The sequence below is a fragment of the Rhinopithecus roxellana genome, chromosome 1, assembly GCF_007565055.1.
Source record: "Rhinopithecus roxellana isolate Shanxi Qingling chromosome 1, ASM756505v1, whole genome shotgun sequence".
NCBI classification, from domain to species: domain Eukaryota; kingdom Metazoa; phylum Chordata; class Mammalia; order Primates; family Cercopithecidae; genus Rhinopithecus; species Rhinopithecus roxellana.
In genome coordinates this window covers 78,493,804-78,520,891 of record NC_044549.1, presented here as the reverse complement: position 1 = coordinate 78,520,891, position 27,088 = coordinate 78,493,804, and the positions used below count along the sequence as shown (strand labels likewise).

General features: G+C 39.6%; 2 protein-coding genes across 21 annotated transcripts in view; one reads left to right on the top strand and one right to left on the bottom strand.

The window, feature by feature from the left end:
• TASOR (transcription activation suppressor) overlaps positions 1-7,329 on the top strand; it is a 61,951-nt gene extending 54,622 nt beyond the window's left edge. For 2 of the 5 annotated variants that reach the window (XM_010360451.2, XM_010360450.2), the window contains exons 19-24: positions 1,508-1,630; positions 2,398-2,557; positions 2,993-3,101; positions 5,194-5,372; positions 5,557-5,721; positions 6,347-7,329. In XM_010360451.2, the coding sequence (XP_010358753.1) occupies positions 1,508-1,630; positions 2,398-2,557; positions 2,993-3,101; positions 5,194-5,372; positions 5,557-5,721; positions 6,347-6,402 (792 nt within the window). In that variant the 3' untranslated portion in view covers positions 6,403-7,329. The remainder of the gene's footprint in view (positions 1-1,507; positions 1,631-2,397; positions 2,558-2,992; positions 3,102-5,193; positions 5,373-5,556; positions 5,722-6,346) is intronic. The other 3 variants (XM_030926323.1, XM_010360454.2, XM_030926349.1) reach the window with 3 other exon arrangements.
• A 1,084-nt stretch (positions 7,330-8,413) lies between these two features.
• The window catches only part of CCDC66 (coiled-coil domain containing 66), a 57,750-nt gene continuing 39,075 nt past the window's right edge, over positions 8,414-27,088 (bottom strand). For 11 of the 16 annotated variants that reach the window (XM_030926479.1, XM_030926533.1, XM_030926588.1 and 8 more), the window contains 8 exons: positions 17,133-17,294; positions 15,255-15,399; positions 14,458-14,610; positions 12,913-13,406; positions 12,315-12,355; positions 10,995-11,251; positions 10,590-10,714; positions 8,414-8,702 (listed from right to left, as the gene is read on the bottom strand). In XM_030926479.1, coding sequence (XP_030782339.1) covers positions 8,616-8,702; positions 10,590-10,714; positions 10,995-11,251; positions 12,315-12,355; positions 12,913-13,406; positions 14,458-14,610; positions 15,255-15,399; positions 17,133-17,294 — 1,464 coding nt within the window. In that variant the 3' untranslated portion in view covers positions 8,414-8,615. The remainder of the gene's footprint in view (positions 8,703-10,589; positions 10,715-10,994; positions 11,252-12,314; positions 12,356-12,912; positions 13,407-14,457; positions 14,611-15,254; positions 15,400-17,132; positions 17,295-27,088) is intronic. The other 5 variants (XM_010360447.2, XM_010360448.2, XM_030926618.1 and 2 more) reach the window with 1 other exon arrangement.

Genomic DNA, 27,088 nt, shown 5'->3' with positions numbered 1-27,088 from the left:
AGTCCCAGTTACTGGGGAGCCTGAAGCAGGAGGATGGTGTGAACCCGGGAGGCAGAGCTTCCAGTGAGCCGAGATAGTGCCACTGCACTCCAGCCTGGGTGACAGAGTGAGACTCCATCTCAAAAAAAAAAAAAAAAAAAAAATTACCAGCAGGCATGTCAGATGGTAATTTACCTTTTCATTAACTGGCTAAGCTGGTCTGAGATCTGCCCAAAAGTTCCAGAGCTTGGATCAAAATCAATGTAGAAGGTGCTGCTTTAGCACAACATCCTCCTCTTTGGGGTGACACTTTAGGCAGCTGTTGAAAGAGCAGTAGACAGGTTGTCAGGTAAGCTGGGTTTTTATTATAGCTGTCTCTTGACTAGCTGTGCTGACATTAAAAGTAATCTCTGAAATGAGGAATATGACCTCCAGGATCTTGCAGTTTGCTTCGGTGTTCAGGATTCCACCAGCAAGCAGAGAGCAAAGGGAACTCTGCATAGAAGTCTGCCTGTGTCTTGTGAAAGGCAGTACCATGTTCACCAGCATGGAGGAAGAGTTATTAGTTGGGAGAGTCTACTTTGAAGACAGAAACTTGACAGAAATGGCTTATTAGTATGTGAATACCATTGTACATAATGAAGCTCTATATAAATGCTTTTTGAGCTGTTGTGAATTAAAGGAGCTATGGTTGTGAAAGTTGTTAACTCTGAAGGCGTTTATCCCAGTTAATACTGCTGCAAATAACCAAGGGCCTGCTTAGAATGGAAAGGAAAATGGGAGCTAGGGAGTGGTTAATGATTAGACTCTAGGTTGCCTTAAAGTGTTTCTCATAGGGTATTACAGGCAACCTGTAATCGATTATTAACCTCTATAATAACTAAAGGAGCTGGGTTAAGAACCTGGCCTAATTAACAGTTCTTTCTGTTACCCTCACACTGTTACTTGGCTGGCTTTGCATAGTGCTGTAACATTGTGACCATGTGATTGGTGAAGCTCTGTAACATTGTGACTATGTGATTGGTGAAGCTCTGACCTTTAGATTCCTCTTCTAGAAAAGAAAAGTGGATTTGGGCCATGTGCAGTGGCTTATGTCTATAATCCCAGCACTTTGGAAGGCCAAGGCAGGAGGATCACTCAAACCCAGGAATTTAAGACCAGCTTGGGCAACACAGTGAGACTCTCTTACAAAAAAAAAAAAATTAGCCTGGTGTGGTGGTGTGAGCCTAGTGCCACGTATTCAGGAGGCTGAGGTGGGAGGATTGCTTGAGCCTGGGAGGTCAAGGCTGCAGTGAGCTGTGATCATTCCGCTGCACTCCAGCTTGGGAAACACTGATACCCTGTCTCAAAAAAAAAAAAAAAAAAAATGGATTTGATGGTCTGTAAGGTCTCTTAGCGTGTAAATTCATTCATTGTTAATAATGCCCTAGTAGTAGTTAAGCTTATCAGTTTATCTTGCATTTCTGGTATTAAATCGACGTTTACAAAAAAGCATTTTAATATTGATTTAGTTGTTTTTCTTTAACAGGAATATCTTATCAAATTAGGCAATACAGAATGTCATCCAGAACAGTTTTTGGAAAGAAGATCAAAATTAGATAAACTATTGATTATTATTCAAAATGAAGACATTGCAGGTTTCATTCACAAGGTAGACTATTAAGTCAAATTCACTACTTACTTTGGTTTTAAAAACTCCCTTATTTTAAAATCTTGCTGTCTGGCAGACTAGTGTTTTTAAAATAAGCTTTAAAGGAGATTAAACTTAAGGATGCATCTATGAATCAGCTTGTGAGATTCAAGTTTGTACCTCTGCAAAGTTTTAAATTGCTGCACATCACGGATCTTCCCTGTCACTCAAGTAGTCAAGACTAATAAGAGTACTGAATCCTTGAATGCCATTAGGTCTGCTGACTGACTACTTAATGTTTTCATCTTCATTTGTATGTCCTAGGAAAAACCTATTTGTGCTCCATCTTTGTCAGACCAGTCCCCTTTTCCCTTACATTTTGAGGCATCCCATCTAGTCTTAGGAGCCCTATCTCACATCTTACATCTTGGATGCCTTTCCTGATTGTTTGACTGTTCCAGCACATAGGCTTTTGCCTTCATCTGAATTCTGACTGTACTCACAGGTTATAGCGAGGTCAGCTTTTGTCCATTTTGTGTTTTCAGGTCTATTGTAAGCTGCTTTTCCTTAGTGGTCTCCGATAGGTCCCAGTACATAAATGTTGGGTTTATATATTGGGAAATAATGTTGGGAATATTATTTGTGTGTGTGGCTTTCCAGAGACAATCTACTAATACAGATGAGCCGTAGTGCATTCTGTTAAACTTCTTGTAGGTTCCTTCACACTTGGGTCTATCACTTCATTCCCTCATCCATCTGTTTCTCTTTTTATTTTGGGATTTAAACAGATACCTGGCTTGGTGACTTTAAAGAAGCTCCCCTGCGTTAGTTTTGCTGGTGTTGATAGCCTGGATGATGTTAAAAATCATACATACAATGAATTATTTGTATCTGGAGGTTTTATCGTATCTGATGAATCAATTCTAAATCCAGAGGTGGTCACAATTGGTAAGGTGTGATGTTCTTTTTAGCACGTAACTCCTCTTCTGACTCTAATACTTTTTAATGTACTGTCCATTTATTCTGCCATTCACAGATAACTAGTACATTTCAGTCTTTTCCTGAGCTTTTATTACCTCAAATTTCTTTCCCCTTCTCTTAGACCAATAATTTTCTCTAAATCTGGTGTAAAGCAAGGCTCTCTGCCCCTACTGCAGTTGAATCACTTCTTGTATTACTGTCATCAACATGTTCTTTTGTATGTAGATGTTATATTCTTAGAGCTTTAGGCATGTATACATCTGTCTCCCTTAGACAAAGAGAAATGAAAAGAGTACATAGGAAAGTAGATGTTTCTACATAATATGAAAAAGCACTTCTTTCATAATTCACTTGTGGAATGATTATTTATTGAATTAAAAGGAACTTCATTATCTCTAACAGAGAACCTTAAAAATTTTTTGACATTCCTTGAAGAACTTAGTACTCCAGAAGGAAAATGGCAATGGAAAGTCCACTGTAAATTTCAGAAAAAACTAAAGGAACTAGGCAGGTAAGCTTTGAAACATAATGATATAATGGTTGTTGATTTTAACATTGTACTCATATTTCTCTATTCCCATGTTTGTAGATTATGGATGTTGTTTGTTTTTCACAGATGTCCATAGCCAGTCATAATGGAGTATAGATACTAAATTATTCTTGCCTTTATAAGAGGAAGCGGTATTTCTAAGTAGAAGTTTGGTGAAGTTCTTGTTATGTGCATAGGTAAAATTTGTTTAATCTTTGCCATTTGTGGATTTAGAGTAATCATCCAAATGGAATGATCAGCATTTTTCTTTTCTCTTTTTTTTTTTTTTTTTTTGAGATGGAGTTTTGCTCTTGTAGCCCAGGCTGGAGTGCAGTGGGGCAATCTCGCCTCACTGCCACCTCCACCTCCCGGGTTCAAGTGATTCTCCTACCTCAGCCTCTCAAGTAGCTGAGGTTACAGGTGCCTGCCACCATGCCCAGCTTATTTTTGTATTTTTGGTAGAGATGGGGTTTCACTACGTTGGCCTGGCTGGTCTCGAACTTCTGTCCTCAGGTGATCCGCCCACCTTGGCCTCACAAAGTGCTGGGATTATTACAGGCGTGAGCCACTGTGCCCGGCCATCATTTTCCTTTTTTAACTGTATGTTCCAACTACATCAGACCCTCTCCGAGCCAACTGACTACTTTGTAGGTAGCTAATAAAATTACATATATTTGGACAAGGATTAATCTTGACCTGGTGAAGTGATTTGTGAGTAGGACATCAATTCATGTATATATAGGTAATTTCTAACATGCATGGAAGTCACTTCTTCAAGTGTGATCTTTGGAACACTAGTCACTTAGAGTCCATAAATGATTGTGGTAATCAGGCACATTTGGGATACTATATCCTACTAGTAAAGTCTATAAAATGTATTTACACATTAAAGGATAGGAAGAACTCTAGTTAAAGGAATTGTTTTACATTGTGTTAATCATTATTTCCTTAAACTTAGACCACAAAATTTTATTAAAGTATGACATTCCATGGTACACTTTTCAGGAAATTCAGGCTTAAATAAGTTTTGAGTATTTAATTTTTTGTAGCAATTCACTTTTAAAAGCTTATCTCCATTTGTTGCTTTGTCCCTTGAAATATAGAAACAGCTTAGAGCCGGCCGGGCATGGTGGCTCATGCCTGTAATCCCAGCACATTGGGAGGCTGAGGCGGGCGGATTACTAGGTCGGGAGATTGAGACCATCCTGTCCAATATGGTGAAATCCCGTCTCTACTAAAAATACAAAAATTAATTGGGTGTGGTGGTGTATGCCTGTAGTCCCAGCTACTCGGGAAGCTGAGGCAGGAGAATCGCTTGAACCCAGGAAGCGGAGGTTGCAGCAAGCCAAGATTGCACCACTGTACTCCAGCCTGGCGACAGAGCGAGACTCTGTCTCAAAAAAAAAAAAAAAAAGAGTTTAGAGCCGTAATAGTGTATTTTACTTTTTGTTTGTTTGTTTAAGAGACTTTAGTTCTTGTTGCCCAGACTGGAGTGTAATAGTGCGGTCTCAGCTCACTGCAACCTCTGCTTCCTGGGTTCTAGTGATTCTCCCGCCTCAGCCTCCCAAGTAGTTGGGATTACAGGCATGAGCCACCTCATCCGGCTAATTGTATTTTGAGTAGAGATTGGATTTCACCATGTTGGCCAGGCTGGTGTCGAACTCATGACCTCAGGTGATCCAACTGCTTTGGCCTCCCAAAGTTTTGGGATTACAGGCGTGAGCCACCAGGCCTGGTCTGTATATTGTATTTTTTGAAGGAAGGATTTATACTTTTTTTGTCCTTGTAAGTCCTTCATTAAAGTTCAAAATTGATAGAGGTAATCATACTTTACTATTAAGTAAGTAGAATAATCAGCTGAGATATTAGCCTAAGCTGTATAGCTGGCCCTGAGGCTTGCGACCAAGAAACCCCTTTCTTTCCAAAGAAGCACGCCCATACATCAGGCAGAGCTAAAGCAGTGCAGTTGTCATTAGTTGCCTCAATGGAGAAATTGAATTTTAATCTACAGCAGAAATTTCCATACTAAATTTTAGAAGTACAGATCCAGATACTGAACTGCTTAATTTCACAGATTGAATGCTAAAGCTCTAAGTCTGTTGACGCTTCTGAATGTCTATCAGAAGAAACATCTGGTTGAAATTTTGTCATACCACAATTGTGATTCACAAACTCGAAATGCTCCAGAATTGGATTGCCTTATCAGACTTCAGGCTCAGAACATACAGCAACGACACATAGTCTTTTTAACAGGTAAAGAGAGCACTCCTAAGCTTTCTATTACGAATATAGGAATGTGAATGAAAGGATTTTATGGGGCTGTGGTGGGTATCGCTAAGCTTTGATTCTGAAAATGTGAAGGAAAGGATTTTGTGAGGGCTGGGGGCTGTCTACATTTTGAAGGGTTTCATACATGAAACTTTTTTTCTTAATTTAGAGAAGAACATCAAGATGCTTTCCAGTTACACAGATAATGGAATAGTGGTTGCAACTGCTGAAGACTTCATGCAAAACTTTAAAAATCTTGTGGGCTATCACAACTCAATCACAGAAGAAAACCTTCCGCAGCTTGGTGCTAATGAGAATCTTGAGTCCCAGTCAGGTAACTTTTCAGTGGTTTTCATTTTCTTTAACGCAGACAGTAAAACAGGAATGGTTTTGTTCTGTTACCAAATAATGAAATGACTGTTTTGAAACCACTCACCTCAGTATAAACAGTCATAGGGAAAGTGTTTGAAGACATTTATCATTCTAATACTTAGCATGCACAAGATCTGCTCATTTATTATACTGTAGCCAGTGTAAGTTGTTAGTTATTATAGATTATGCATTTCTATCTATATTGTAGACAATGCACACTATGGAGTATGCATTTTCTCTTCGAGGGTAAGCATTATTGGTTACTGTTGTCAGCAAAGGGGTTATAAAAAAAAGGTAGGAAACCAGATATGGCGATTCAGCATTGAGCTACTAGACCTCCCCACATGTATAAAGCAATTTAATTGCAAGATAGTAGAGCTGTCATAGCTTTAGTCTTTCGTGAGATGGCCTCTGCTTTGGTTCCAGGTTCTATGTAAAATGAAAGATGTACTTTTGTTTTGGATGAAAAAAAAGCAGAAATGATCATTCAATAGTGCTAACCAGTTTAGTAATCCAGTGAAGCTAGATGTCAAAAAATTTTATTTTATATTTGTCTTGTCAAATACTGAATTACCGTATAACTTTAGATGCTGTTTTGACATTAACCCCTTTGGAGCTGGGAGTTGGGATTTCCCAACATTAAACGTGAACACATTTCGCAGAAGCTTTTAGCATCGGATTATCTGGACATTCACATCTAGTGTGAGTGTTGTGACTAAGTGAACTTGTGGCAGAAGACCAAGCTTTAAGGGATTGTGGACTTGCAGACCCTGACGCGTTATATTGTGTGAGTAGTGTATAATTTTAAAACTTAAACAAACTGTGTATTTCAATAGAGGAGGACTTTTTGTTTTTTAAATGTAGCTCTTTTAGAAAACGATGAAAAGGATGAAGAGGATATGTCTCTGGATTCAGGGGATGAAATCTCACATATAGAAGTATGCAGCAATTTTCATTCAGAAATATGGGAGAAAGAGACCAAAGGATCACGTGGAACAGATCAAAAAAAGAATACTCAAATTGAGTTGCAGTCGTCTCCTGATGTGCAAAACAGTTTATTAGAAGATAAGACTTATCTTGATTCTGAAGAGAGAACTTCTATTGATAAAGTATGCTCTGAAGGAGAGAACAGCAATTCAACAGAACAAGATTCATACAGTAACTTTCAGGTTTATCATAGTCAATTAAATATGTCCCATCAGTTTAGTCATTTTAATGTTCTCACTCATCAGACATTTTTGGGGACACCATATGCCCTTTCATCAAGTCAGTCTCAAGAAAATGAAAATTACTTCTTATCTGCTTATACTCAAAGCTTGGATAGAGATAAATCTCCACCTCCCTTAAGTTGAGGGAAAAGTGATTCTTCCAGGCCATATTCACAAGAGAAATAACTATAGTAACTTTTTTTTTTAATAGATTGTTGTGGACTTTGTTTATTAACAATTTATATTTCATTCTCTAAAAAGGTTCTTGTTCTTTCTCAAATGTTTTTTCTTTTATTTAAATCATGATGGTCTGTAACAGTTGAAGCATCTAAAAATTGAAATAAATATATATTTTTAACATATATTGTACTTGAATTATCTCATGTTGGCACTTCTAAGTTTTACTTTTGTATGTTACCTGTAGTTAGGCTTCAAATTGAAGCCTGTTTTATGTGTAAAATCAGATGCTTGCAGGAGGACGGTAAACAGCAAAGGCTTTACTACTTTTGCTCTAATGTCACCTGATACAAAGTACTTTTGTTGAAGTGAATTATTTTGATTTAGGCTTTTGTATAGTGTTTTTACACAGGTATAAGCCAGTAATAGCAGTGTTAATATTTACAGGATTTTGGCTCAATACCTCAAGATTTAACAATGCAGTTTCATTTAGATAATAAACTGTGTACATAGGACACATTTTTTATCTCTAGGCTTAGTCATGTAAAAACTGCCTATTGCTAAAATTCTGGTAACTTCGAGAGTATTGGGTGATTTTTCAGTACTTGTGCAATCCTTGATTTAATGAAATTAACTTTCATATTTCAAAAGATAGGCTTCTGTTTATCAACGGCATTGAACAATTTGGTTTTTAAATTAGTTTTAGCAATATTGAAGTATAATGGAAATATATTTTTGAGGTGGTCTTAGTAGTAATTACCATTTGTTGAACACAGTAGTGCTATACTAGAAAGATACAGTGGAGATAGCTTTCAAACCTACATCTGTTCCTAACTACTGCCTCTAATACTAATTACTAACTTGTTGCTAATGCTAACTTATAAAAATGTTTTTGACAATTGCAATTTCTACAAATGTCATAAAAGCAGGATTTAAAGAAAATTCAGGATTTAGAGAAGAAATGTCATAAAAGCAGGATTTAAAGAAAACAATTCAGGATTTAGAGAAGAAAACAATTTCCACGGAAGCCTAAATTGAATTTGTTATTTTAGTAATAGAGTTATGGGTCTAGATGTGTTAATAAGTTAGATAGAACTTTGGCACTTTAGAACAAATGCATGAGTGGTATTTCACTTAATAATAAGTTACATAAAAAGTGTGAAAGAACACTGTGAGGTCCCAGAAACGCCAGACTATATTAAGGTAAGTAGAAAGTGTTTTTTTTTATAGGGCTTCAATACTCAGGTGGTGACAGAGCAGAAGAACATGTTTTTTTTACTACTAAGCTTTTACAAAAGTATCTGTTTTATTGTACAGAACAAGTACAGCATTTTACTACATAGTATACAAGTTTTTAATGAGCATTTAAAAAAATAAAATCTAGGCTATTTGAAAAATACCGTTAAGCCAGTGAGCACATTTTATAATTTGGAAGACACAAATCAAATGTGAAGGATTTGATTTTCTACATTTAAAATGAAGAACCAAAATTATCTTCTTGATTTTCAGCTAAAGGCAGGAGACTACTTTCCAACTCCTTTTGCTTCTGGAGAAGGCCCTGAAATCACATTGATATATGTTAGTAAAATGTGCACACCTGACTTGCAATGTTGTGTTAAACTAGAATTCTATTCACTTGGAAAACATTGCTTAGGATAAAATTGTCATTCAAAAATTTTTCAGAAATGCTTGTACTAGACCACTTCATTTGGATATATAGCTATCACATTTGTAACATATTTTTAGCATAAAAATCAGTAGGGATGAGAATTTTCTTCAAAATCAAGCCTCCAAAACTATGGGGGTAAATGAAGTCATTCCCTCTCCCCCAATCCACCCCCAAGTGCTCTTAGATACTAGAAGCAGTCTCCCTTAACATACATACAGTGTTTGTTTTGTTTTGAGACGGAGTCTTGCTGTGTTGCCCAGGCTGGAGTGCAGTGGCGCGATCTCGGCTCACTGCAAGCTCCGCCTCCCAGGTTCATGCCATTCTCCTGCCTCCCAAAAAGCTGGGACTACAGGCATCCACCACCACATGCAGCTAATTTTTTGTGTTTTTAGTGGAGACAGACAGGGTTTCACTGTGTTAGCCAGGATGGTCTCGATCTCCTGACCTCGTGATCCACCTGCCTCAGCCTCCCAAAGTGCTGGGATTACAGGCTTGAGCCACACTGCGCCTGGCCAACATCCAGTGTTTATCTTGACTATCCTAACCTTACCTCTTAGATGCTAATAGAAGGGTCCTGCTGAAATAACACTGGGCACTATATTTGTGGGTAGATGTGTACATCATATTCCTTTATCTCACAATTTTTGTCTCCACTAAGCAAGAAGTAAATTAACACTTTGTCACTCTAAAGAAATAATGTATGTAAAACTCTTAATAATCCTGTTTGTCTTCAAATGAGTAAATAGACCAAAGGGGACAATTTTCTAGTTCTGTAGAGGGAAAACATCTGAGTCAGCATTTTGAAATGCAGAGGGTATTGGTACATGACGACATGGAAAAGTGCACTTTTAAACAACACAGCTTATTCTTCCCTGAGTACAGAGTATATAGTGAATCACAGCTAACTACAGCCATTCTTTTTAAAGCCCAAGGGATGGAGCAAAGGTTGTAAAACCTGTTGTAATCAGCGAGTAAAATAATGAGAAGTCAAAATAGTTTGGGAGAAAAAGTAGTCTGGTAAGGTTATATGTATAATTTCATACTGAATTTATTACCATTTGGGATGTACGTCAATATTCTAAACACTGCCAACACGTCAAGTTTTTTTAAAAGCCACATATTGCTAAGAATTTGTTAAAGCATAACTGTATTTTTTGTTTTAGAGCCTTATTGATGTTTTGCCATTCCAATGTATGCATTTTTTTTACTCAATAAACTTGTCTTAATTTTGGAACTGTCTCATGATTTCGTACTGGAAAGAACTACCCAAAGACGGCAATGTAAAAGCAAGTCCAAGGAAAGTCCCATTTTATTTGTGTCTAACATACAGGAACTGAAATATTTGTTAAAACCTGGGATGAGGCCGGGCACGGTGGCTCAAGCCTGTAATCCCAGCACTTTGGGAGGCCAAGATGAGCGGATCACAAGGTCAGGAGATCGAGACCATCCTGGCTAACACGGAGAAACCCGGTCTCTACTAAAAAAATACAAAAAAACTAGCCGGGCGAGGTGGTGGGCGCCTGTAGTCCCAGCTACTCGGGAGGCTGAGGCAGGAGAATGGTGTAAACCCAGGAGGCAGAGCTTGCAGTGAGCTGAGATCTGGCCACTGCACTCCAGCCCGGGTGACAGAGCGAGACTCCATCTCAAAAAAAAAAAAAAAAAAAAAACAACAACCTGGGATGCATCAAAGTAACTTAAAACAGCCATTCAACATGTTCCCCCAACCGCCCACGCCACATAAAGAACAGACACATCTACACTTGAAAAAGCTCATACCTGTCTCAGTTCTGAAAGTCCCTTAAGGATTGCTTGCTGTCGATCCCTATTTTTCACCATGTTAGGATTAAGAAGTGGATCCCTGACACAGTCAGAATCAAATAGCTGTCGTTCTTGGCCACAGTCTAAAGCCAGATGAAAGTAACAAATCAGTCAATTACATTAGTAAAATGACATAGCCCTGTGCTATATAATAGTCTAAGGAGTCATTAATAAATATGTATCCTAGGAAAGTACTAAGCAAAATTTAAGACACATTCAAGAGAAAATTCCTTCATCTCTCCAGGAGCAAACATTGTAAGAAACTTTCTAGAACTAAGTGCAGGAATTACTAATTTGGAATTTGAAGTTGGGGGTTTACATGGGTCTTCAATTTTTACAGTTAGAATGCTTATATTTACTTACCTTGTGAATTTTGGTACTGAAGGTCCTGGGTTGAAGGCCGAGACAGCGGTGCATCGGGATCAAGGTAATAGATCTCATTTGTTCGAACATAGGGAACAAAATGGGATGATTCAGAAATCCCAGGTGATAATTCTGTTTGATTACCTCCTGAAATCAAATTCTCTCTCTCATAGCTACTGTTTTTTAGTGGTAAGTGTAATGTATTTTGAGTTTGTTGGGTTCTGTTTTTCACTGCTGGAACTGGTGGTGATGGAGACCTATTAAAAAAAGAAAAATAGGAGCCTTAGTAAAAAATTCTGTATTTAGATTATCTCTTTGATCACATTTCACTTTATTTATGAAACGAAGTCTCGCTCTGTTGCCCAGGCTGGAGTGCAGTGGTGTGATCTGAGCTCACTGCAACTTCTGCCTCCTGGGTTCAAGCAGCTGTCCTGTCTCGACTTCCCACGTAGCTGGGATTACACACGCACGCCACTGTGCCCAGCTAGTTTTTGTATTTTTAGTAGAGACAGGAGTTCACCATGTTGAACTCCTGACCTCAGGTGATCCACCTGCCTCGGCCTCCCAAAGTGCTGGAATTACAAGCGTGAGCCACATGCCTGGCCCATTTCACTTTATTCTAAATGTACCTATAACACCTTTGGGAATATATGCATAGAAGCCTGAGCTCTATAATACCGTTCCATAAAACGGGGGAAAAGAATGGTATTAATTGGTGTTTTTACTAGCACTAGCTATGGTATGTGTACTGTAGCACAAGGGAGAAATTTAATTACTAGATCCTGAGGAACACTGCTGGCTTGGTTAATCTGAGCCTACTGTTTTCTACTTAGATAATTCACCATATAATAATGTACTCACCATCTGAACGAAACTTGTTTTTAAGCCCCATTCTGAGACAACTAAACCAGCTGGTTCATGCACAAAGAATATTCTAATTTCTAAATCTCTCACTGACTGAATTTCTCATTGTCCTTATCAGTCATTTCTTCCCATTCACCGCCCCCCACCATCCCTCCTCCGAAAGCAGAATGCCTATTCTGCTAGTGACATACCTGGAATATCAAAATCACTTAGTTAAGTCTAGAGATAAAAGTAAATGTTATCTACATTCCTGCCTAGGCCCAGTCCAACACAGGCCTTCAAGCTCCAGCTAAAGTGCCACCCTATCCCTTAATCCTCTAACCTTCACCTGGAAGCCACACCCTTTCTGACTGTTCTCTACATATACCTATATGCCTCATGCCGTCCAGATCTTGAATCCCTTTTTTGTCCCACACAGCACTAAGTAGCTGCAGAATTAATCTGATGCATACATACCTTTCCTTGCTGAATGAATTAATATTCAGAGGCTCTTCTTCCTAAAAGATGGATAAATGCAGAAAGGAATATATAGCATTTTCACATATCCCCACAAATATTTTTAGAGCTATTTATTGAAATAATCTGAGGGTAATATTTGAATAACAGGTACCGACTGAGCAATAGACAGATTCAGTATTTTTCCAGAGTCAAACTAATCCAGTAGTTCCTAATCTCCCAAACTGACCTCTGTCTATATGGACTATAAACAAGGGTTTTAAAGGGGTATTTTGAACACATAGCATTCATCTATAGAAGTTGTGTTAAATGTAAAGGACTCGATAAGAAAACCTTTTCAGCTTTGTGGGCCATATTGTTTCTGTTGCTAGTCTGTTGTGTGAAGTCAGCCACAGACAATTGATAAAAGAATGAGTTGACTATGTTCGTATAAAATTTTACAAAAACGGGTAGCAGCCTGGATTTGCCCATGGGATATAGTTTGCTGATCCCTAATGTAAACTGAAAGAGATCAGAACAGCCTTACCAAAGCATACGTGTGAGAAACTATTTTAAATCTAGAAATATCAACACATCTTCTAAGATGGAAGAGCTTTACCTTTTTGACTAGATGCCACCCGAACTTTGACTCAGTTTCTTGATGAGATGAATGAAAAATTTCTGGTGAAATGCCTCTGTTTTGAGAGAGGTGCCCAGGATTATTTTTTTCTACCAAATGAAGCAATTCCATCTGCCTCCTTACTTTTTTTTCTTCTCTTTGCTTTTGAAGCTGTTTAGGGTACTTTTCTGATGCTGGAATATACCTTTTAGGTGGCTTATTTATATTCCAATCAGGCCTTTTAGGATATTTCTTCATGTGTTTTGTTTGTTTCTCTATTCCTGTGAACTGATTACACTGGTCATTATACCGATTGTTTTCTTTTTCTAAGCTGGCTCCTTTATCCTGAGTTAGTTCTTGCTTGTTTTTCTTGGTGCTAAAGTGTCCAATAAGTTCTGCCGAAATCTCAGGAGATGAACAATTTGTGATGTCCCTCTCCATTAATGATCCACAATGTGATTCTGCATTGGTGAATATTCCTATATTTAAGTCATCTAAAAAAAAGTTTCAAATGATTTTTAAAAATTGTAAACAAACTTTTCAATTTTAAATAACTTTCCCCAAAACATTAAACAATTACTGCCCTCTGAGACTTTTATTAATTTTCAACAAAACCAAAACTCTATTATACTCATTAAAGAACAACCCCTCATAATCCCAACCACTGGCAACCACCACTCTAATTTCCATCTCTATGAATTGATAATCATGAAAAGATGCTCAACATCATCAGTCACTGGGGAAAATGCAAACCAAAACCACCTAAGATAACACTTCACAATCAGTAGAGTAACAAGGGTTTGGTAAGAAAATAGAGAATCAGAACCCACATGCACTGATGGTGGGAATATACCACTGCTTTGGAGAAGAGTTTGGTGGTTCTTCAAAATGCTAAACATACAGTACCTGTTACTCATGACTCAGCAATTCTACCCTTCTCTCAAAAGAACTAAAAATGTACATCCACAAAAATCTATATATGAATATTCACAGCAGCATAATAATAGCCAAAAAGTGGAAATACCCCAAATGTTCAACTCATGAATAAAAATGTGGTATTATAAATGTAATATTTATTCAGTGACAAACAGGAATGAAGTACTGACACATGCTACAACATGGATGAACCTTAAAACATACTAAGAGAAAGAAGCCAGAGAACACCGTATGTGGCCTAATTCCAGTTACATGAAATGTCCAGAACAGGCAAAAATATTCAGAGACAGAAAGTTAACTGGAGGAGAAAGAAGAAAGAAATAGAAAGTGACAAGTAATGGGTACAGTGTTTCTTTCTAGAGTGATCAAAATGTTTTAGAATTGATTGCAGTAATGGTTGCACCACTGAATACCAAAAAACACTAAACTGTAGGGTAAATTTTGTGGTATGTGACATATTTCAACAAAGCTGTTATTCCTTTATTTTGTAACTTACTGAAAACCTCACCTTTCATTAATTTTTGAACTTTTAAATTGAACTTAATTCTAATTGCTTTAATTATGACTTTAAGTAAATTTTAAATCAAACCACAATTTCTACACAAATACCTGTTTGCACACCAGTATCCTTCTTAGAAGTCGTATAATTCGTGTATGTATTCATTTTACCACTGACTTCATCAGAATCATGTCTTGAATTTGAAATGTTAGTAGATGCGTTATATTCCATTTGTATTGTATCAACTGGCAAAGAGAAATTACCTGATAAAACAACACTTAAGGAATATTAATAAAAATTACGTATGTATAGCAGCAACTAAATACAATAATTTTCACTTAATCAGAATGAACACTGCAATAAACATTTTCTTACAAAAAGTTACCCACATTCCTATCAGTTACTGAATTTAGGGAGATCATTTCGTAATTGTTCTCTGTAAAAACAGACACAAAAAGTACACATTTTACCTATTATTTTAACATTATTTAACACATTTTAACATTATTTCTGCTTTTATTGTAATTTTCCACATTAATTAAGCATTCCTATTTATAAAATTACACTAGTTTAAGGTCTGAAATTCCTACAAAAATAGTAGGTATATTAAAGGTATTAAAAATAGGCAGTCATTTAGGCTGGGTGCAATGACTCACACCTGTAATCCCAACACTTTGGGAGGCCAAGGTGGGAGGGTCATCTGAAGGCAGTAGTTCAAGACCAGCCTAGGCAACAAAGCGAGATTCCACGTCTACAAAAAATACAAGGTTGCAGTGAGCTGTGATGGCACCACTGCACTCTAGCCTAGGCAACAGAATGAGTCCTTTTCTCCAAACAAAGATAAAAAGGAATTATTTAAAATCATCTTCTAAAAATACTATAAATAAAGTTCTGGTTAAGCCCTTACCACCAAGATTTTTAATCAATCTAGAAGTGTCATGTCCCTTTTGCGCCAATTCTCGGATTCTCTGTTCTTGTTTTAGTCTCTGTGCCAGTTCCTGCGCTCGCTGCATTGTCTGGAATAGCTCATTTGTCTTGACAGTCATGATTTCCTGTCAATATTGATGTGTTATTAAATACAACTATTAAACATACAAAGACTTGACTATTTCCTCTCAGTATTTTCTAAGCTTCTCATATGTGTCAGGCACTTGTTTACATACTAAGGCTAAGTAGAACAGTCAAGACAAAGTTCCTGCCCTTCTGGAGCTTACATTTTAACATCTTTTTCTACAGCTGTATTCAATCACAAATATGGTAACTCTTTTTACCCATTTCAAATTTATACTGAAAGTTTTCAAAGTTTTAAAAACTGTCCTATTACATTTAAAAATAGATTTTAAAAGGTAAACACAAGGTTTATGACCTTGCGGTTCAAATGATACTTTACTGATTTCCTCATGTTACATAGGGGTAACTCAATGAAACTGGAACCCAGACCATATGTCCCTTTACTAGCCAATTTTGGAGTGAAGGTTGCCAAGTGGGAAAACTGCAGTAAAAGGCAAGAAAACGTTTAAAGTGCTCTACATTTTAAAACTTTAGCAAATGAGTAAAAATGTTAGGTTAGCTCAGATATGGTACCACCACCATACATACCTATCTTGTCTGCACCACTTAGGGTTCTCCTAGTGGTGCAGACAAGATAGGTATGTATGCATACCTATGTTGTCTCCTAGTATCTACTTTTTAAAAAGGCCATAATTTAGGCCAGGTGCAGCGGCTCACGCCTGTAATCCCAGCACTCTGGGAGGCCGAGGTGTGTGGATCACGAGGTCAGGAGATCGAGACCATCCTGGCTAACATGGTGAAACCCCCGTCTCTACTAAAAATGCAAAAAATTAGCCGGGCATGGCAGCTGGCGCCTGTAGTCCCAGCTACTTGGGAGGCTGAGGCAGGATAATGGCGTGAACCCAGGAGGCGGAGCTTGCAGTGAGCCGAGGTCACACCACTGCACTCCAGCCTGGGTGACTGAGCGAGACTCTGTCTCAGAAAAAGGTCATTTAACATAGAGATCTCTAGGACAGTCACAAATTGTATCATCAATCCCAGCCAATTATTCTGCAAATGTATGTTCCTGTTCATAAGTGGATACACTAATAGGTCAATCATTTCTCTTAACATACCTAGAATAATTGTTAATATAATAATAATTGCTTAGAAATGAAGCAAAGAAACTAGGAGTAGATAAAAATGAAGCGCACAAGTAACACCTGCTTCGTGCTGTGACCTCCTCTACAGAAAAAGCCAAACCAATATAACATTTGAGAACTATTATCATGTGAAATAATGAAACTTTCTCAAGCTTCCCTCTTTCCTAACTTCATGTGAAGGTCTGACATGTCCATACATAGCTTCACAATTTCAAAATAACAGAAATGTTCAACTTCTGGTTATTTTTCATTTAAGAATACATCCATTTTTATTCTAAAATGTTACAATTAGGAGGCCAAACGTGGTAGCTCACACCTGTAATACCAATACTTTAGGAGGCTGAGGTGGAAGGATCACTTGAGCCCAAGAGCTTAAGACCAGCCTAGGCAACATAGTGAGACCCTGTCTCCTCCACACACCAACAAAAAAAATCAGCCAAATGTGGTGGTACTACCGTGCCTGTAGTCCCTGCTACTGAGGAGACCAAGGTGGAAGGACAACTTGTGCCCAGAGGTCAAGACTGCAGTGAGCTATGATTGCACCACTGTACTCCAACCTGAGCAGAAGAGTGAGACCTTGTCTCAAAAACAAAATAAAAAATCAAAGTTACAATTAGAATGTAAATACCTACTTCCTTTTGTTTTTGCTTAAGTATGTCTTCTTCATACTGTTTCTGCATCTCTTCACGTTCCTGTGCTAAGCGAAGCTCCTCTTCTTGTTCTTCCTTCTTTCTTTGCTCTTCCTCCAGTTGTTTCTTCCTGCGCTTCTCTTCTACCTGGGCAGTGATGGCTTTCTAGTCATAAGCAATCACATAAATCATTGTCAAAAATAAAAATCTGTGAAGCAGGAGGGACTTCAAGCAAGATGGCTGACTAGATACATTCAGTGCTCACCTCTTCCACAGAGGGGAACCAGAATAATGAGTAGACAATCATACTTCACGTAGATCTAACAGTGAATAGTGGAATTCAAAATGACAGGAAGCATCAAAAGCAAGGAAGGAAGCAAAGCAGCCTGTCTTGACAGGATTGGCTAGGAGTCTACAGAGGCTGCCTAATTGGAGGAAAAGGAAAGTGAGCAATCCCCAGCAATCCACATTCCCACCAAGGACTCCTACAATCCTAATCACCAAATAGCCCCTTGACCCTTGTGGGTCTCAAGACTAACAAGGCATTACCTGAAGAGCACAGGAAAGCACTGCTCAAGAGGGAGCTCACACTAGGTCCCACAAACACCCAAGACCTAAGGAAAGGTAGCATGGCACTATTTTGAGAGCCCAGCTCCTAGTGGACCTGCATCTTGCCCTGGGGCCCTACAGCCCCTGCATCTCCACATCCCTAGAGACCCACTGCCATTCACCATCTGCAAGAGCAACTCACTGAAAGCAAACCCACCCTCCCTAGTAGCAGAGCTACAATGCAGCTGCTACTGCCCCAACCTAAGCATTCTGCTGGTGGCCTGGAAATCATCCCACCCCTGCCTACAACAGCCAGCACCTACACACAACACCTTGGGAACCTAGGGGCAGGTCTGCCCAGCCTTGCTTCATCTCCACCAGTAACCAAGCACATGGTCCAGGGATCTGGGGATTGCCCTGCCCAGGACACCACCATTGGCACCTGAGCACTCCTCCCAGAGTCTGGGCCCAATCAACCTGCCATTACCATCACAGCTGGCACCCACCCACATATGCCACCAGCAAGTCTGAGGACTGGCCCACGCAGCCCATCATAGCCACTGCCAAAACCACTGCTGACTGCTTGGATCCCAGAGGGTTGTCCCACTACTACTACTGCCATTGCCCATGTTTGCTGCCCAGTGGCTTGAAAACCTACTCACCCACCCAACCCACTGCCACCATTCCCAGAACTAAATGAAACTGAAACAAAAAAATACAAAAGACAAATGAAACAAAAAGCTGGTTATTTGAAAAGATAAATAAAATGGATAGATCATTAGCAAGATTAACCAAGAAAAGAACAGAGAAAATCCAAATAACCTCACTAAGAAACGAAACAGGAGATATTACTGACACCACTGAAATACAAAAGATCATTCAAGGCTACTATGAACACCTTTACACACATAAACTAGAAAACGTAGACGAAACGGATAAAAGTCCTGGAAAAATACAACCATCCTAGCTTAAATCAGAAATAATTAGATACTCTGAACAGACCAATAGCAAGCAGTAAGACTGAAATGGTAATTAAAAAATTACCAACAAAAAAAAGTCCAGGACCAGATGGATTCACAGCAGAATTCTACCAGACATTCAAAGAATTGGTACCAATCCTTTTGATACTATTCCACAGGACGGAGAAGGAAGGAACACTCCCTAATTCATTCTATGAAGCCAGCATCACCCTAATACCAAAACCAGGAAAGGACGCACCCAAAGAAGAAAACTACAGACCGCTATCTTTGATGAACACAGATGCTAAAATCCTTAACAAAATACTAGCTGAGTCTAACAACATATCAAAAAGATAATCCACCATGATCAAGTGGGTTTCATACCAGGGATGCAGGGATGGTTTAACATACTCAAGTCAATACATGTAATAAATGTAATTCTTAAAAGAAGAACAAAAATCACACGATCATCTCAATAGATGCAGAAAAAGCATTTGACAAAATCCAGCATCCTTTATGATTAAAACCCTCAGTTAAATCAGCATACAAGGGACATACTTTAATGTAATAAAAGCAGTGTATGACAAGCCCACAGCCAACATAATACTGAATGGGGAAAAGTTGAAAGCATTCCCTCGGAGAACAGGATCAAGACAAAGATGCCCACTCTCACCACTCCTCTTCAACATAGTACTGGAAGTCCTAGCCAGAGCAATCAGACAAGAGAAATAAATAAAGGGCATCCAAATCAGTAAAGAGGAAGTCAAACTGTCCCTGTTTGCTGATGACATGACTGTTTACCTTAGGAGTCCCTAAAACTCCTCCAGAAAGCTCCCAGAACTGATAAAGGAATTCTGCAGTTTCCGGATACACAATTAATGTACACAAATCAGTAGCTCTTCTATACACCAACAGCAACCAAGCAGAGAATCAAATCAAGAACTCAACCCCTTTTATAACAACTGCAAAAAAAATACCTAAAATACTCAGGAATATACCTAACACAGAAGTCGAAAGGCCTCTACAAGGAAAACTACAAAACGCTGCTGAAAGAAATCACAGATGATACAAACAAATGGAAACACATCCCATGCTCATGTACTGGTAGAATCAATATTGTGAAAATGACCATACTGCCAAAAGCAAGCTACAAATTCAGCATAATCCCCATCAAAATACCACCATCACTCTTCACAGAGTTAGAAAAAACAATTCTAAAATTCATATGGAACCAAAAAAGAGCCCACACAAAGCAAGACTAAGCAAAAAGAACAAATCTGGAGGCATCACACTACCTGATTTCAAACTATAAGGCCACAGTCACCAAAACAGCATGGTACTCATACAAAAAATAGGCACATAGACCATTGGAACAGAATAGAGAACCCAGAAATAAGCCCAAATACTTACAGCCAACTGATCTTCAACAAAGTAAACAAAACATAAAGTGGGGAAAGGACGCCCTTTTCAACAAATGGTGCCGGAATAATTGGCTAGCCACATATAGGAGAATGAAACTGGATCCTCATCTCACCTTATAAAAATCAACTCAAGATGGATTAAGTACTTAAACCTAAGACCTGAAACTATAAAAATTCTAGAAGATGGAGGGTTGCTGGCAAGATGGCCGAATAAGAAGAGCTCCGGTGTGCAACTCCCAGCAAGATCGATGCAGAAGGCAGGTGATTTCTGCATTTCCAACTGAGGTAACTGGTTCATCTCACTGGGGCTGGTTGGACAGTGGGTGCAGCCCACTGAGGGCGAGCCAAAGCAGGGTGGGGCGTTGCCTCACCCAGGAAGTGCAAAGGGTCAGGGAAATCTCTCCCCTACCCAAGGGAAGCCATGAGGGACTGTGCCATGCCATGAGGAATGGTGCATTCTGGCCAGATACTGTGCTTTTCCCACAGTCTTTGCGACCCACAGACCAGGAGATTCCCTCTGGTGCCTATGCCACCAGGGCCCTGGATTTCAAGCACAAAACTGGGCGGTCGTTTGGGCAGACACTGAGCTTAACTGTAGGAGTTTTCTTTCCATACCCCAGTGGTGCCTGGAATGCCAGTGAGACAGAACCATTCACTCCCCTGGAAAGGGTGCTGAAGCCAGGGAGCCAAGTGGTTGGGCTTGGAGGGTCCTACCCCCACAGAGCTCAGCAAGCTCAGATCCACTGGCTTGAAATTCTCACTGCCAGCACAGCAGTCTTGAGGTTGACCTGGGACTCTCGAGCTTGGTGGGGGGAGGGGCATCCACCACTGCTAAGGCTTGAGTAGGCGGTTCTGCCCTCACAGTGTAAACAAAGCCGCCTGGAAGTTCGAACTGGGCAGAACCCACTGCAGCTCAGCAAGGCCGCTGTGGCCAGATTGCCTCTCTAGATTCCTCCTCCCTTGACAGGGAATCTCTGAAAAAAAGGCAGCAGCCCCAGTCAGGGGCTTATAGATAAAACCCCTACCTCCCCAAGACAGAGCACCAGGGGGAATGGGTTGGCTGCGGGTGCAGCTTCAGCAGACTTAAACATCTCTGCCTGGTGGCTCTGAAGAGAGCAGTGGATCACCAAGCACAGCATTTGAGCTCTGCTAAGGGTCAGACTGCCTCCTCAAGTGGGTCTCTGACCCACATGTATCCTGACTAGGAGACACCTCCTAGTAGGGGCTGACAGACACTTCAAACAGGAGAGCTCTAGCTGGCATCTGGCAGGTGCCCCTCTGGGATGAAGCTTCCAGAGGAAGGAACAGGCAGCAATCTTTGCTGTTCTGCAGCCTTCGCTGGTGATACCCAGGCAAACAGGATACGGAGTGGACTTCCAGCAAACTCCAGCAGACCTGCAGCAGAGGGGCCTGACTATTAGAAGGAAAACTAACAAACAGAAAGAAGTAGCATCAACATCAACAAAAAGGTCATCCACTCAGAGACCCCATCCAAAGGTCAACAACATCAAAGACCAAAGGTAAATAAATCCATGAAGATGGGGAGAAACCAGCACAAAAAGACCGAAAATTCCAAAAATCAGAACGCCTCTTCTCCTCCAAAGGATCACAACTCCTTGCAAGCAAGGGAACAAAACTGGACAGAGAATGAGTTTGAGGAATTGACAGAAGAAGGCTTCAGAAGGTGGGAAATAACAAACTCCTCCGAGCTAAAGGAGCATGTTCTAACCCAATGCAAGGAAGCTAAGAACCTTGAAAAAAGGTTAAACAAATTGCTAACTAGAATAACCAGTTTAGAGAAGAACAAAATGACCTGATGGAGCTGAAAAACACAGCACGAGAACCTTGTGAAGCACGCACAAGTAACAATGGCTGGTGTATCAATAGATGAACTGATTAAGTGGAAAAAGGGGATCAGTGATTGAAGATCAACTTAACGAAATAAAGTGAAAAGACAAGATTAGAGAAAAAAGAATGAAAAAGAACAAACACAACCTCCAAGAAATGTGGGAGTATGTGAAAAAACCAAATCTACATTTGATTGATGTACCTGAAAGTGACGAGGAGAATGGAACCAAGTTGGAAAACACTCTTCAGGATATTATCCCGGAGAACTTCCCCAACCTAGCAAGACAGGCCAACATTCAAATTCAGGAAATGTGGAGAACACCACAAAGATACTCGGCGAGAAGAGCAACCCCAAGACACATAACTGTCAGATTCACCAAGGCTGAAATGAAGGAAAAAAAGCGTTAAGGGCAGCCAGAGAGAAAGGTCAGGTTACCCACAAAGGGAAGCCCATCAGACTAACAGTGGATCTCTTGGCAGAAACCCTACGAGCCAGAAGAGAGTTGGGGCCAATATTCAACATTCTTCAAAAAAAGAATTTTCAACATGGAATTTCATATCCAGCCAAACTCAGTTTCATTAAGCGAAGGAGAAATAAAATCCTTTACAGACAAGCAAATACTGAGAGATTCTGTCACCACTAGGCCTGCCTTCCAAGAGCTCCTGAAGGAAGCACTAAACATGCAAAGGAACAACTGGTACCAGCCACTGCAAAAACATACCAAATTGTAAAGACCATCAACACTATGAAGAAACTGCATCAACTAATGAGCAAAATAACCAGCTGGCATCATAATGACAGGATCAAATTCACACATAACAATATTAACCTTAAATGTAAATGGGCTAAATGCCCCAATTAAAAGACACAGACTGGCAAATTGGATAAAGAATCAAGACCCATCAGTGTGCTGTATTCAAGAGACATCTCACATGCAAAGACACACATAAGCTCAAAGGGATGAAGGAGGATTTACCAAGCAAACGGAAAGAAAGCAGGGGTTGCAATCCTAGTCTCTGATAAAACTGACTTTAAACCAACAAAGATCAAAAGAGACAAAGAAGGCCATTACATAATGGTAAAGGGATCAATGCAACAAGAAGAGCTAACTATCCTAAATATATATGTGCCCAATACAGAAGCAGCCAGGTTCATAAAGCAAGTTCTTAGAGACCTACAAAGAGACTTAGACTCCCACACAATAATAGGGAGACTTTAACATCCCACTGTCAATATCAGACGGATCAAAGAGACAGAAAATTAACAAGGATATTCAGGACTTGAACTCAGCTCTGGACCAAGTGGACCTAATAGACATCTACAGAACTCTCCACCCCATATCAACAGAATATACATTCTTCTCAGGACCTCATAACACTTATTCTAAAATTGACCACAGAATTGGAAGTAAAACACTCTTCAGCAAATGCAAAAAAACGGAAATCATAACATAGTCTCTCAGACCACAGTGCAATCAAACTAGAACTCAGGATTAAGAAACTCACTCAAAATGGCACAACTACATGGAAACTGACCAACCCGCTTCTGAATGACTACTGGGTAAATAACGAAATTAAGGCAGAAATAAAGATGTTCTTTGAAACCAATGAGAACAAAGAGACAATGTACCAAAATCTCTGGGTCACATTTAAAACAGTGTTTAGAGGGAAACTTATAGCACTAAATGCCCAAAAGAGAAAGCAGGAAAGATCTAAAATCGACACCCTAATATCACAACTAAAAGAACAAGAGAAGCAAGAGCAAACAAATTCAAAAGCTAGCAGAAGACAAGAAATAACTAAGATTAGAGCAGAACTGTAGGAGATAGAGACACGAAAAAGCCTTCAAAAAACTCAGTGAATCCAGGAGCTGGCTTTTGTAAATGATCAACAAAATAGACCACTAGCCAGACTAATAAGAAGAAAAGAGATAAGAATCAAACAAATGCAATAAAAAATGATAAAGGGGGCCACGTGCAGTGGCTCTCGCCTGTAATCCCAGCACTTTGGGAGACCGAGGTGGGTGGATCACGAGGTCAGGAGATTGAGACCATCATGGCTAACATGGTGAAACTCCATCTCTACTAAAAAATACACAAAATTAGCCAGGCATGGTGGTGGGTGCCTGTAGTCCCAGCCACTTGGGAGGCTGAGGCAGGAGAACGGCGTGAACCTGGGAGGCGGAGCTTGCAGTGAGCCAAGATCTCAACACTGCACTCCAGCCTGGTCAACAGAGTGAGACTCCATTTCAAAACAAAAAAACAAAAAAACAGGATAAAGGGGGTATCACCACTGATCCCACAGAAATATGAACTACCATCAGAGAATACTATAAATACCTCTACACAAATAAACTAGAAAATCTAGAAGAAATGGACACATACACCCTCCCAAGTCTAAACCAAGAAGACGACGAATCCCTGAATAGACCAATAACCAGGTCTGAAATTGAGGCAGTAATAGCCTACCAACCAAAAGAAGTCCAGGACCAGATGGATTCACAGCCGAATTCTACCAGAGGTCAAAGAGGAGCTGGTATCATTCCTTCTGAAACTATTGTAAACAATAGAAAGAGAGGGAATCTTCCCTAACTCATTTTATAAGGCCAACATCATCCTGATACCAAAACCTGGCAGAGACACAACAACAAAAAAAGAGAATTTCAGGCCAATATCCCTGATGAACATCGATGCAAAAATCCTCAATAAAATACTGTCAAACCAAATCCAGCAGCACATCAAAAAGCTTATCCACCACAATCAAGTTGGCTTCATATCTGGGACGCAAGGCTGGTTCATCATACGCAAATCAATAAACATAATCTATTCACATAAACAGAACCAATGACAAAAACCACATGGTTATCTCAATAGATGCAGTAAAGGCCTTTGACAAAATTTAACATCCCTTCATGCTAAAACCTCTCAATAAACTAGGTATTGATGGAATGTATCTCAAAATAGTAAGAGCTATCTATGACAAACCCACAGCCAGTATCATACTGAATGGGCAAAAACTAGAAGCATTCCCTTTGAAAAATAGCACAAAACAAGGATGCCCTCTCTCTCCACCCCTATTCAACATAGTATTGGAAGTTCTGGCCAGGGCAATCAGGCATGAGAAAGAAATAAAGGGTATTCAAATAGGAAAAGAGGAAGTCAAATTGTCTCTGTTTGCAGATGACATGATTGTATATTTAGAAAACCCCATCATCTCAGCCCAAAATCTCAAGCTGATAAGCAACTTCAGCAAAGTCTCAGGATACAAAATCAATGTGCAAAAATCACAAGCATTCCTATACATCAATAACAGACAAACAGAGAGCCAAATCATGAGTGAACTCTCATTCACAACTGCTACTAAGAGAATAAAATACCTAGGAATACAACTTACAAGGGATGTGAAGGACCTCTTCAAGGAGAACTACAAACCACTGCTCAAGGAAATAAAAGAGGACACAAACAAATGGAAAAACATTCTATACTCATGGATAGGAAGAATCAATATTGTGAAAATGGCCATACTGCCCAAAGTAATTTATAGATTCAATGCTATCCCCATCGAGCTACCTTTGACTTTCTTCACAGAACTGGAAGAAACTACTTTACATTTCTTATGGTATCAAAAAAGAGCCCACATAGCCAACACAATCCTAACCAGAAAGAACAAAGCTGGAGGCATCACGCTGCCTCACTTCAAACTATACTACAAGGCTACAATAACCAAAGCAGCATGGCACTGGTACCAAAACAGATACACAGACGAATGGAACAGAACAGAGGCCTCAGAAATAACACCACACATCTACAACCATCTGATCGTTGATAAACCTGACACAAACAAGCAATGGGGAAAGGATTCCTTATTTCAAAAATGGTGTTGGGAAAACTGACTAAGCTATATGCAGAAAACTGAAACTGGATCCCTTCCTTACACCTTATACAAAAATTAACTCAAGATGGATTAAAGACTTAAACGTAAGACCTAAAACCATAAAAACCCTAGAAGAAAACCTAGGGCAGTATCATTCAGGACACAGGCATGGGCAAAATGACTAAAACACCAAAAGCAATGGCAAAAAAGCTGAAATTGACAAATGGGATCTAATTAAACTAAAGAGCTTCTGCACAGCAAAAGAAACTATCATCAGAGTGAACAGACAACCCACAGAATGGGAGAAAAGTTTTGCAATCTATCCATCTGCCAAAGGGCTAATACTCAAAATCTACAAATAACCTAAACAAATTTACAAGAAAAAACACCATCAAAAAGTAGGCAAAGGACTATGAGCAGACACTTCTCAAAAGAAGACATTTATGCAGCCAAGAAACATATGAAAAAAAGATAATCATCACTGGTCATTAGAGAAATGCAAATCAAAACCACAATGAGATACCATCTCATGCCAGTTAGAATGGCGATCATTAAAAAGTCAGGAAACAACAGATGCTGGAGAGGATGTGGAGAAATAGGAACACTTTTACACCGTTGGTGGGAGTGTAAATTAGTTCAACCATTGTGGAAGACAGTGTGGCAATTCCTAAAGGATCTAGAACCAGAACTACCATTTGACCCAGCAATCCCATTACTGGGTATATACCCAAGGGATTATAAATCATTCTACTATAAAGATACACGCGGCTGGGTGCAGTGGCTCACGCCTGTAATCCCAGCACTTTGGGAGGCTGCAGCAGGCAGATCATGAGGTCAGGAGATTAAGACCATCTTGGCCAACATGGTGAAACCCTGTCTCTACTAAAAATACAAAAATTAGCCAGGCATGGTGCCAGGCGCCTATAATCCCAGCTACTTTGGAGGGTGGGGCAGGATAATCACTTGAACCTGGGAGGTGGAGGTCGCAGTGAGCTGAGATTGCGCCACCGCACTCCAGCCTGGCGACACAGCCAGATTGTCTCAAGGAAAAAAAAAAAAAAGATACGTGCACATGTATGTTTATTGTAGCACTACAGCAAAGACTTGGAACCGACCCAAATGCCCATCAATGATAGACTGGATAAAGAAAATGTGGGCCGGGTGCAGTGGCTCACGCCTGCAATCCCAACACTTTGGGAGGCCGAGGCAGGCAGATCACGAGGTCAGGAGATCGAGACCATCCTGGCTAACACGATGAAACCCTGTCTTTACTAAAAATACAAAAAAATTAGCTGGGCGTCATGGCGGG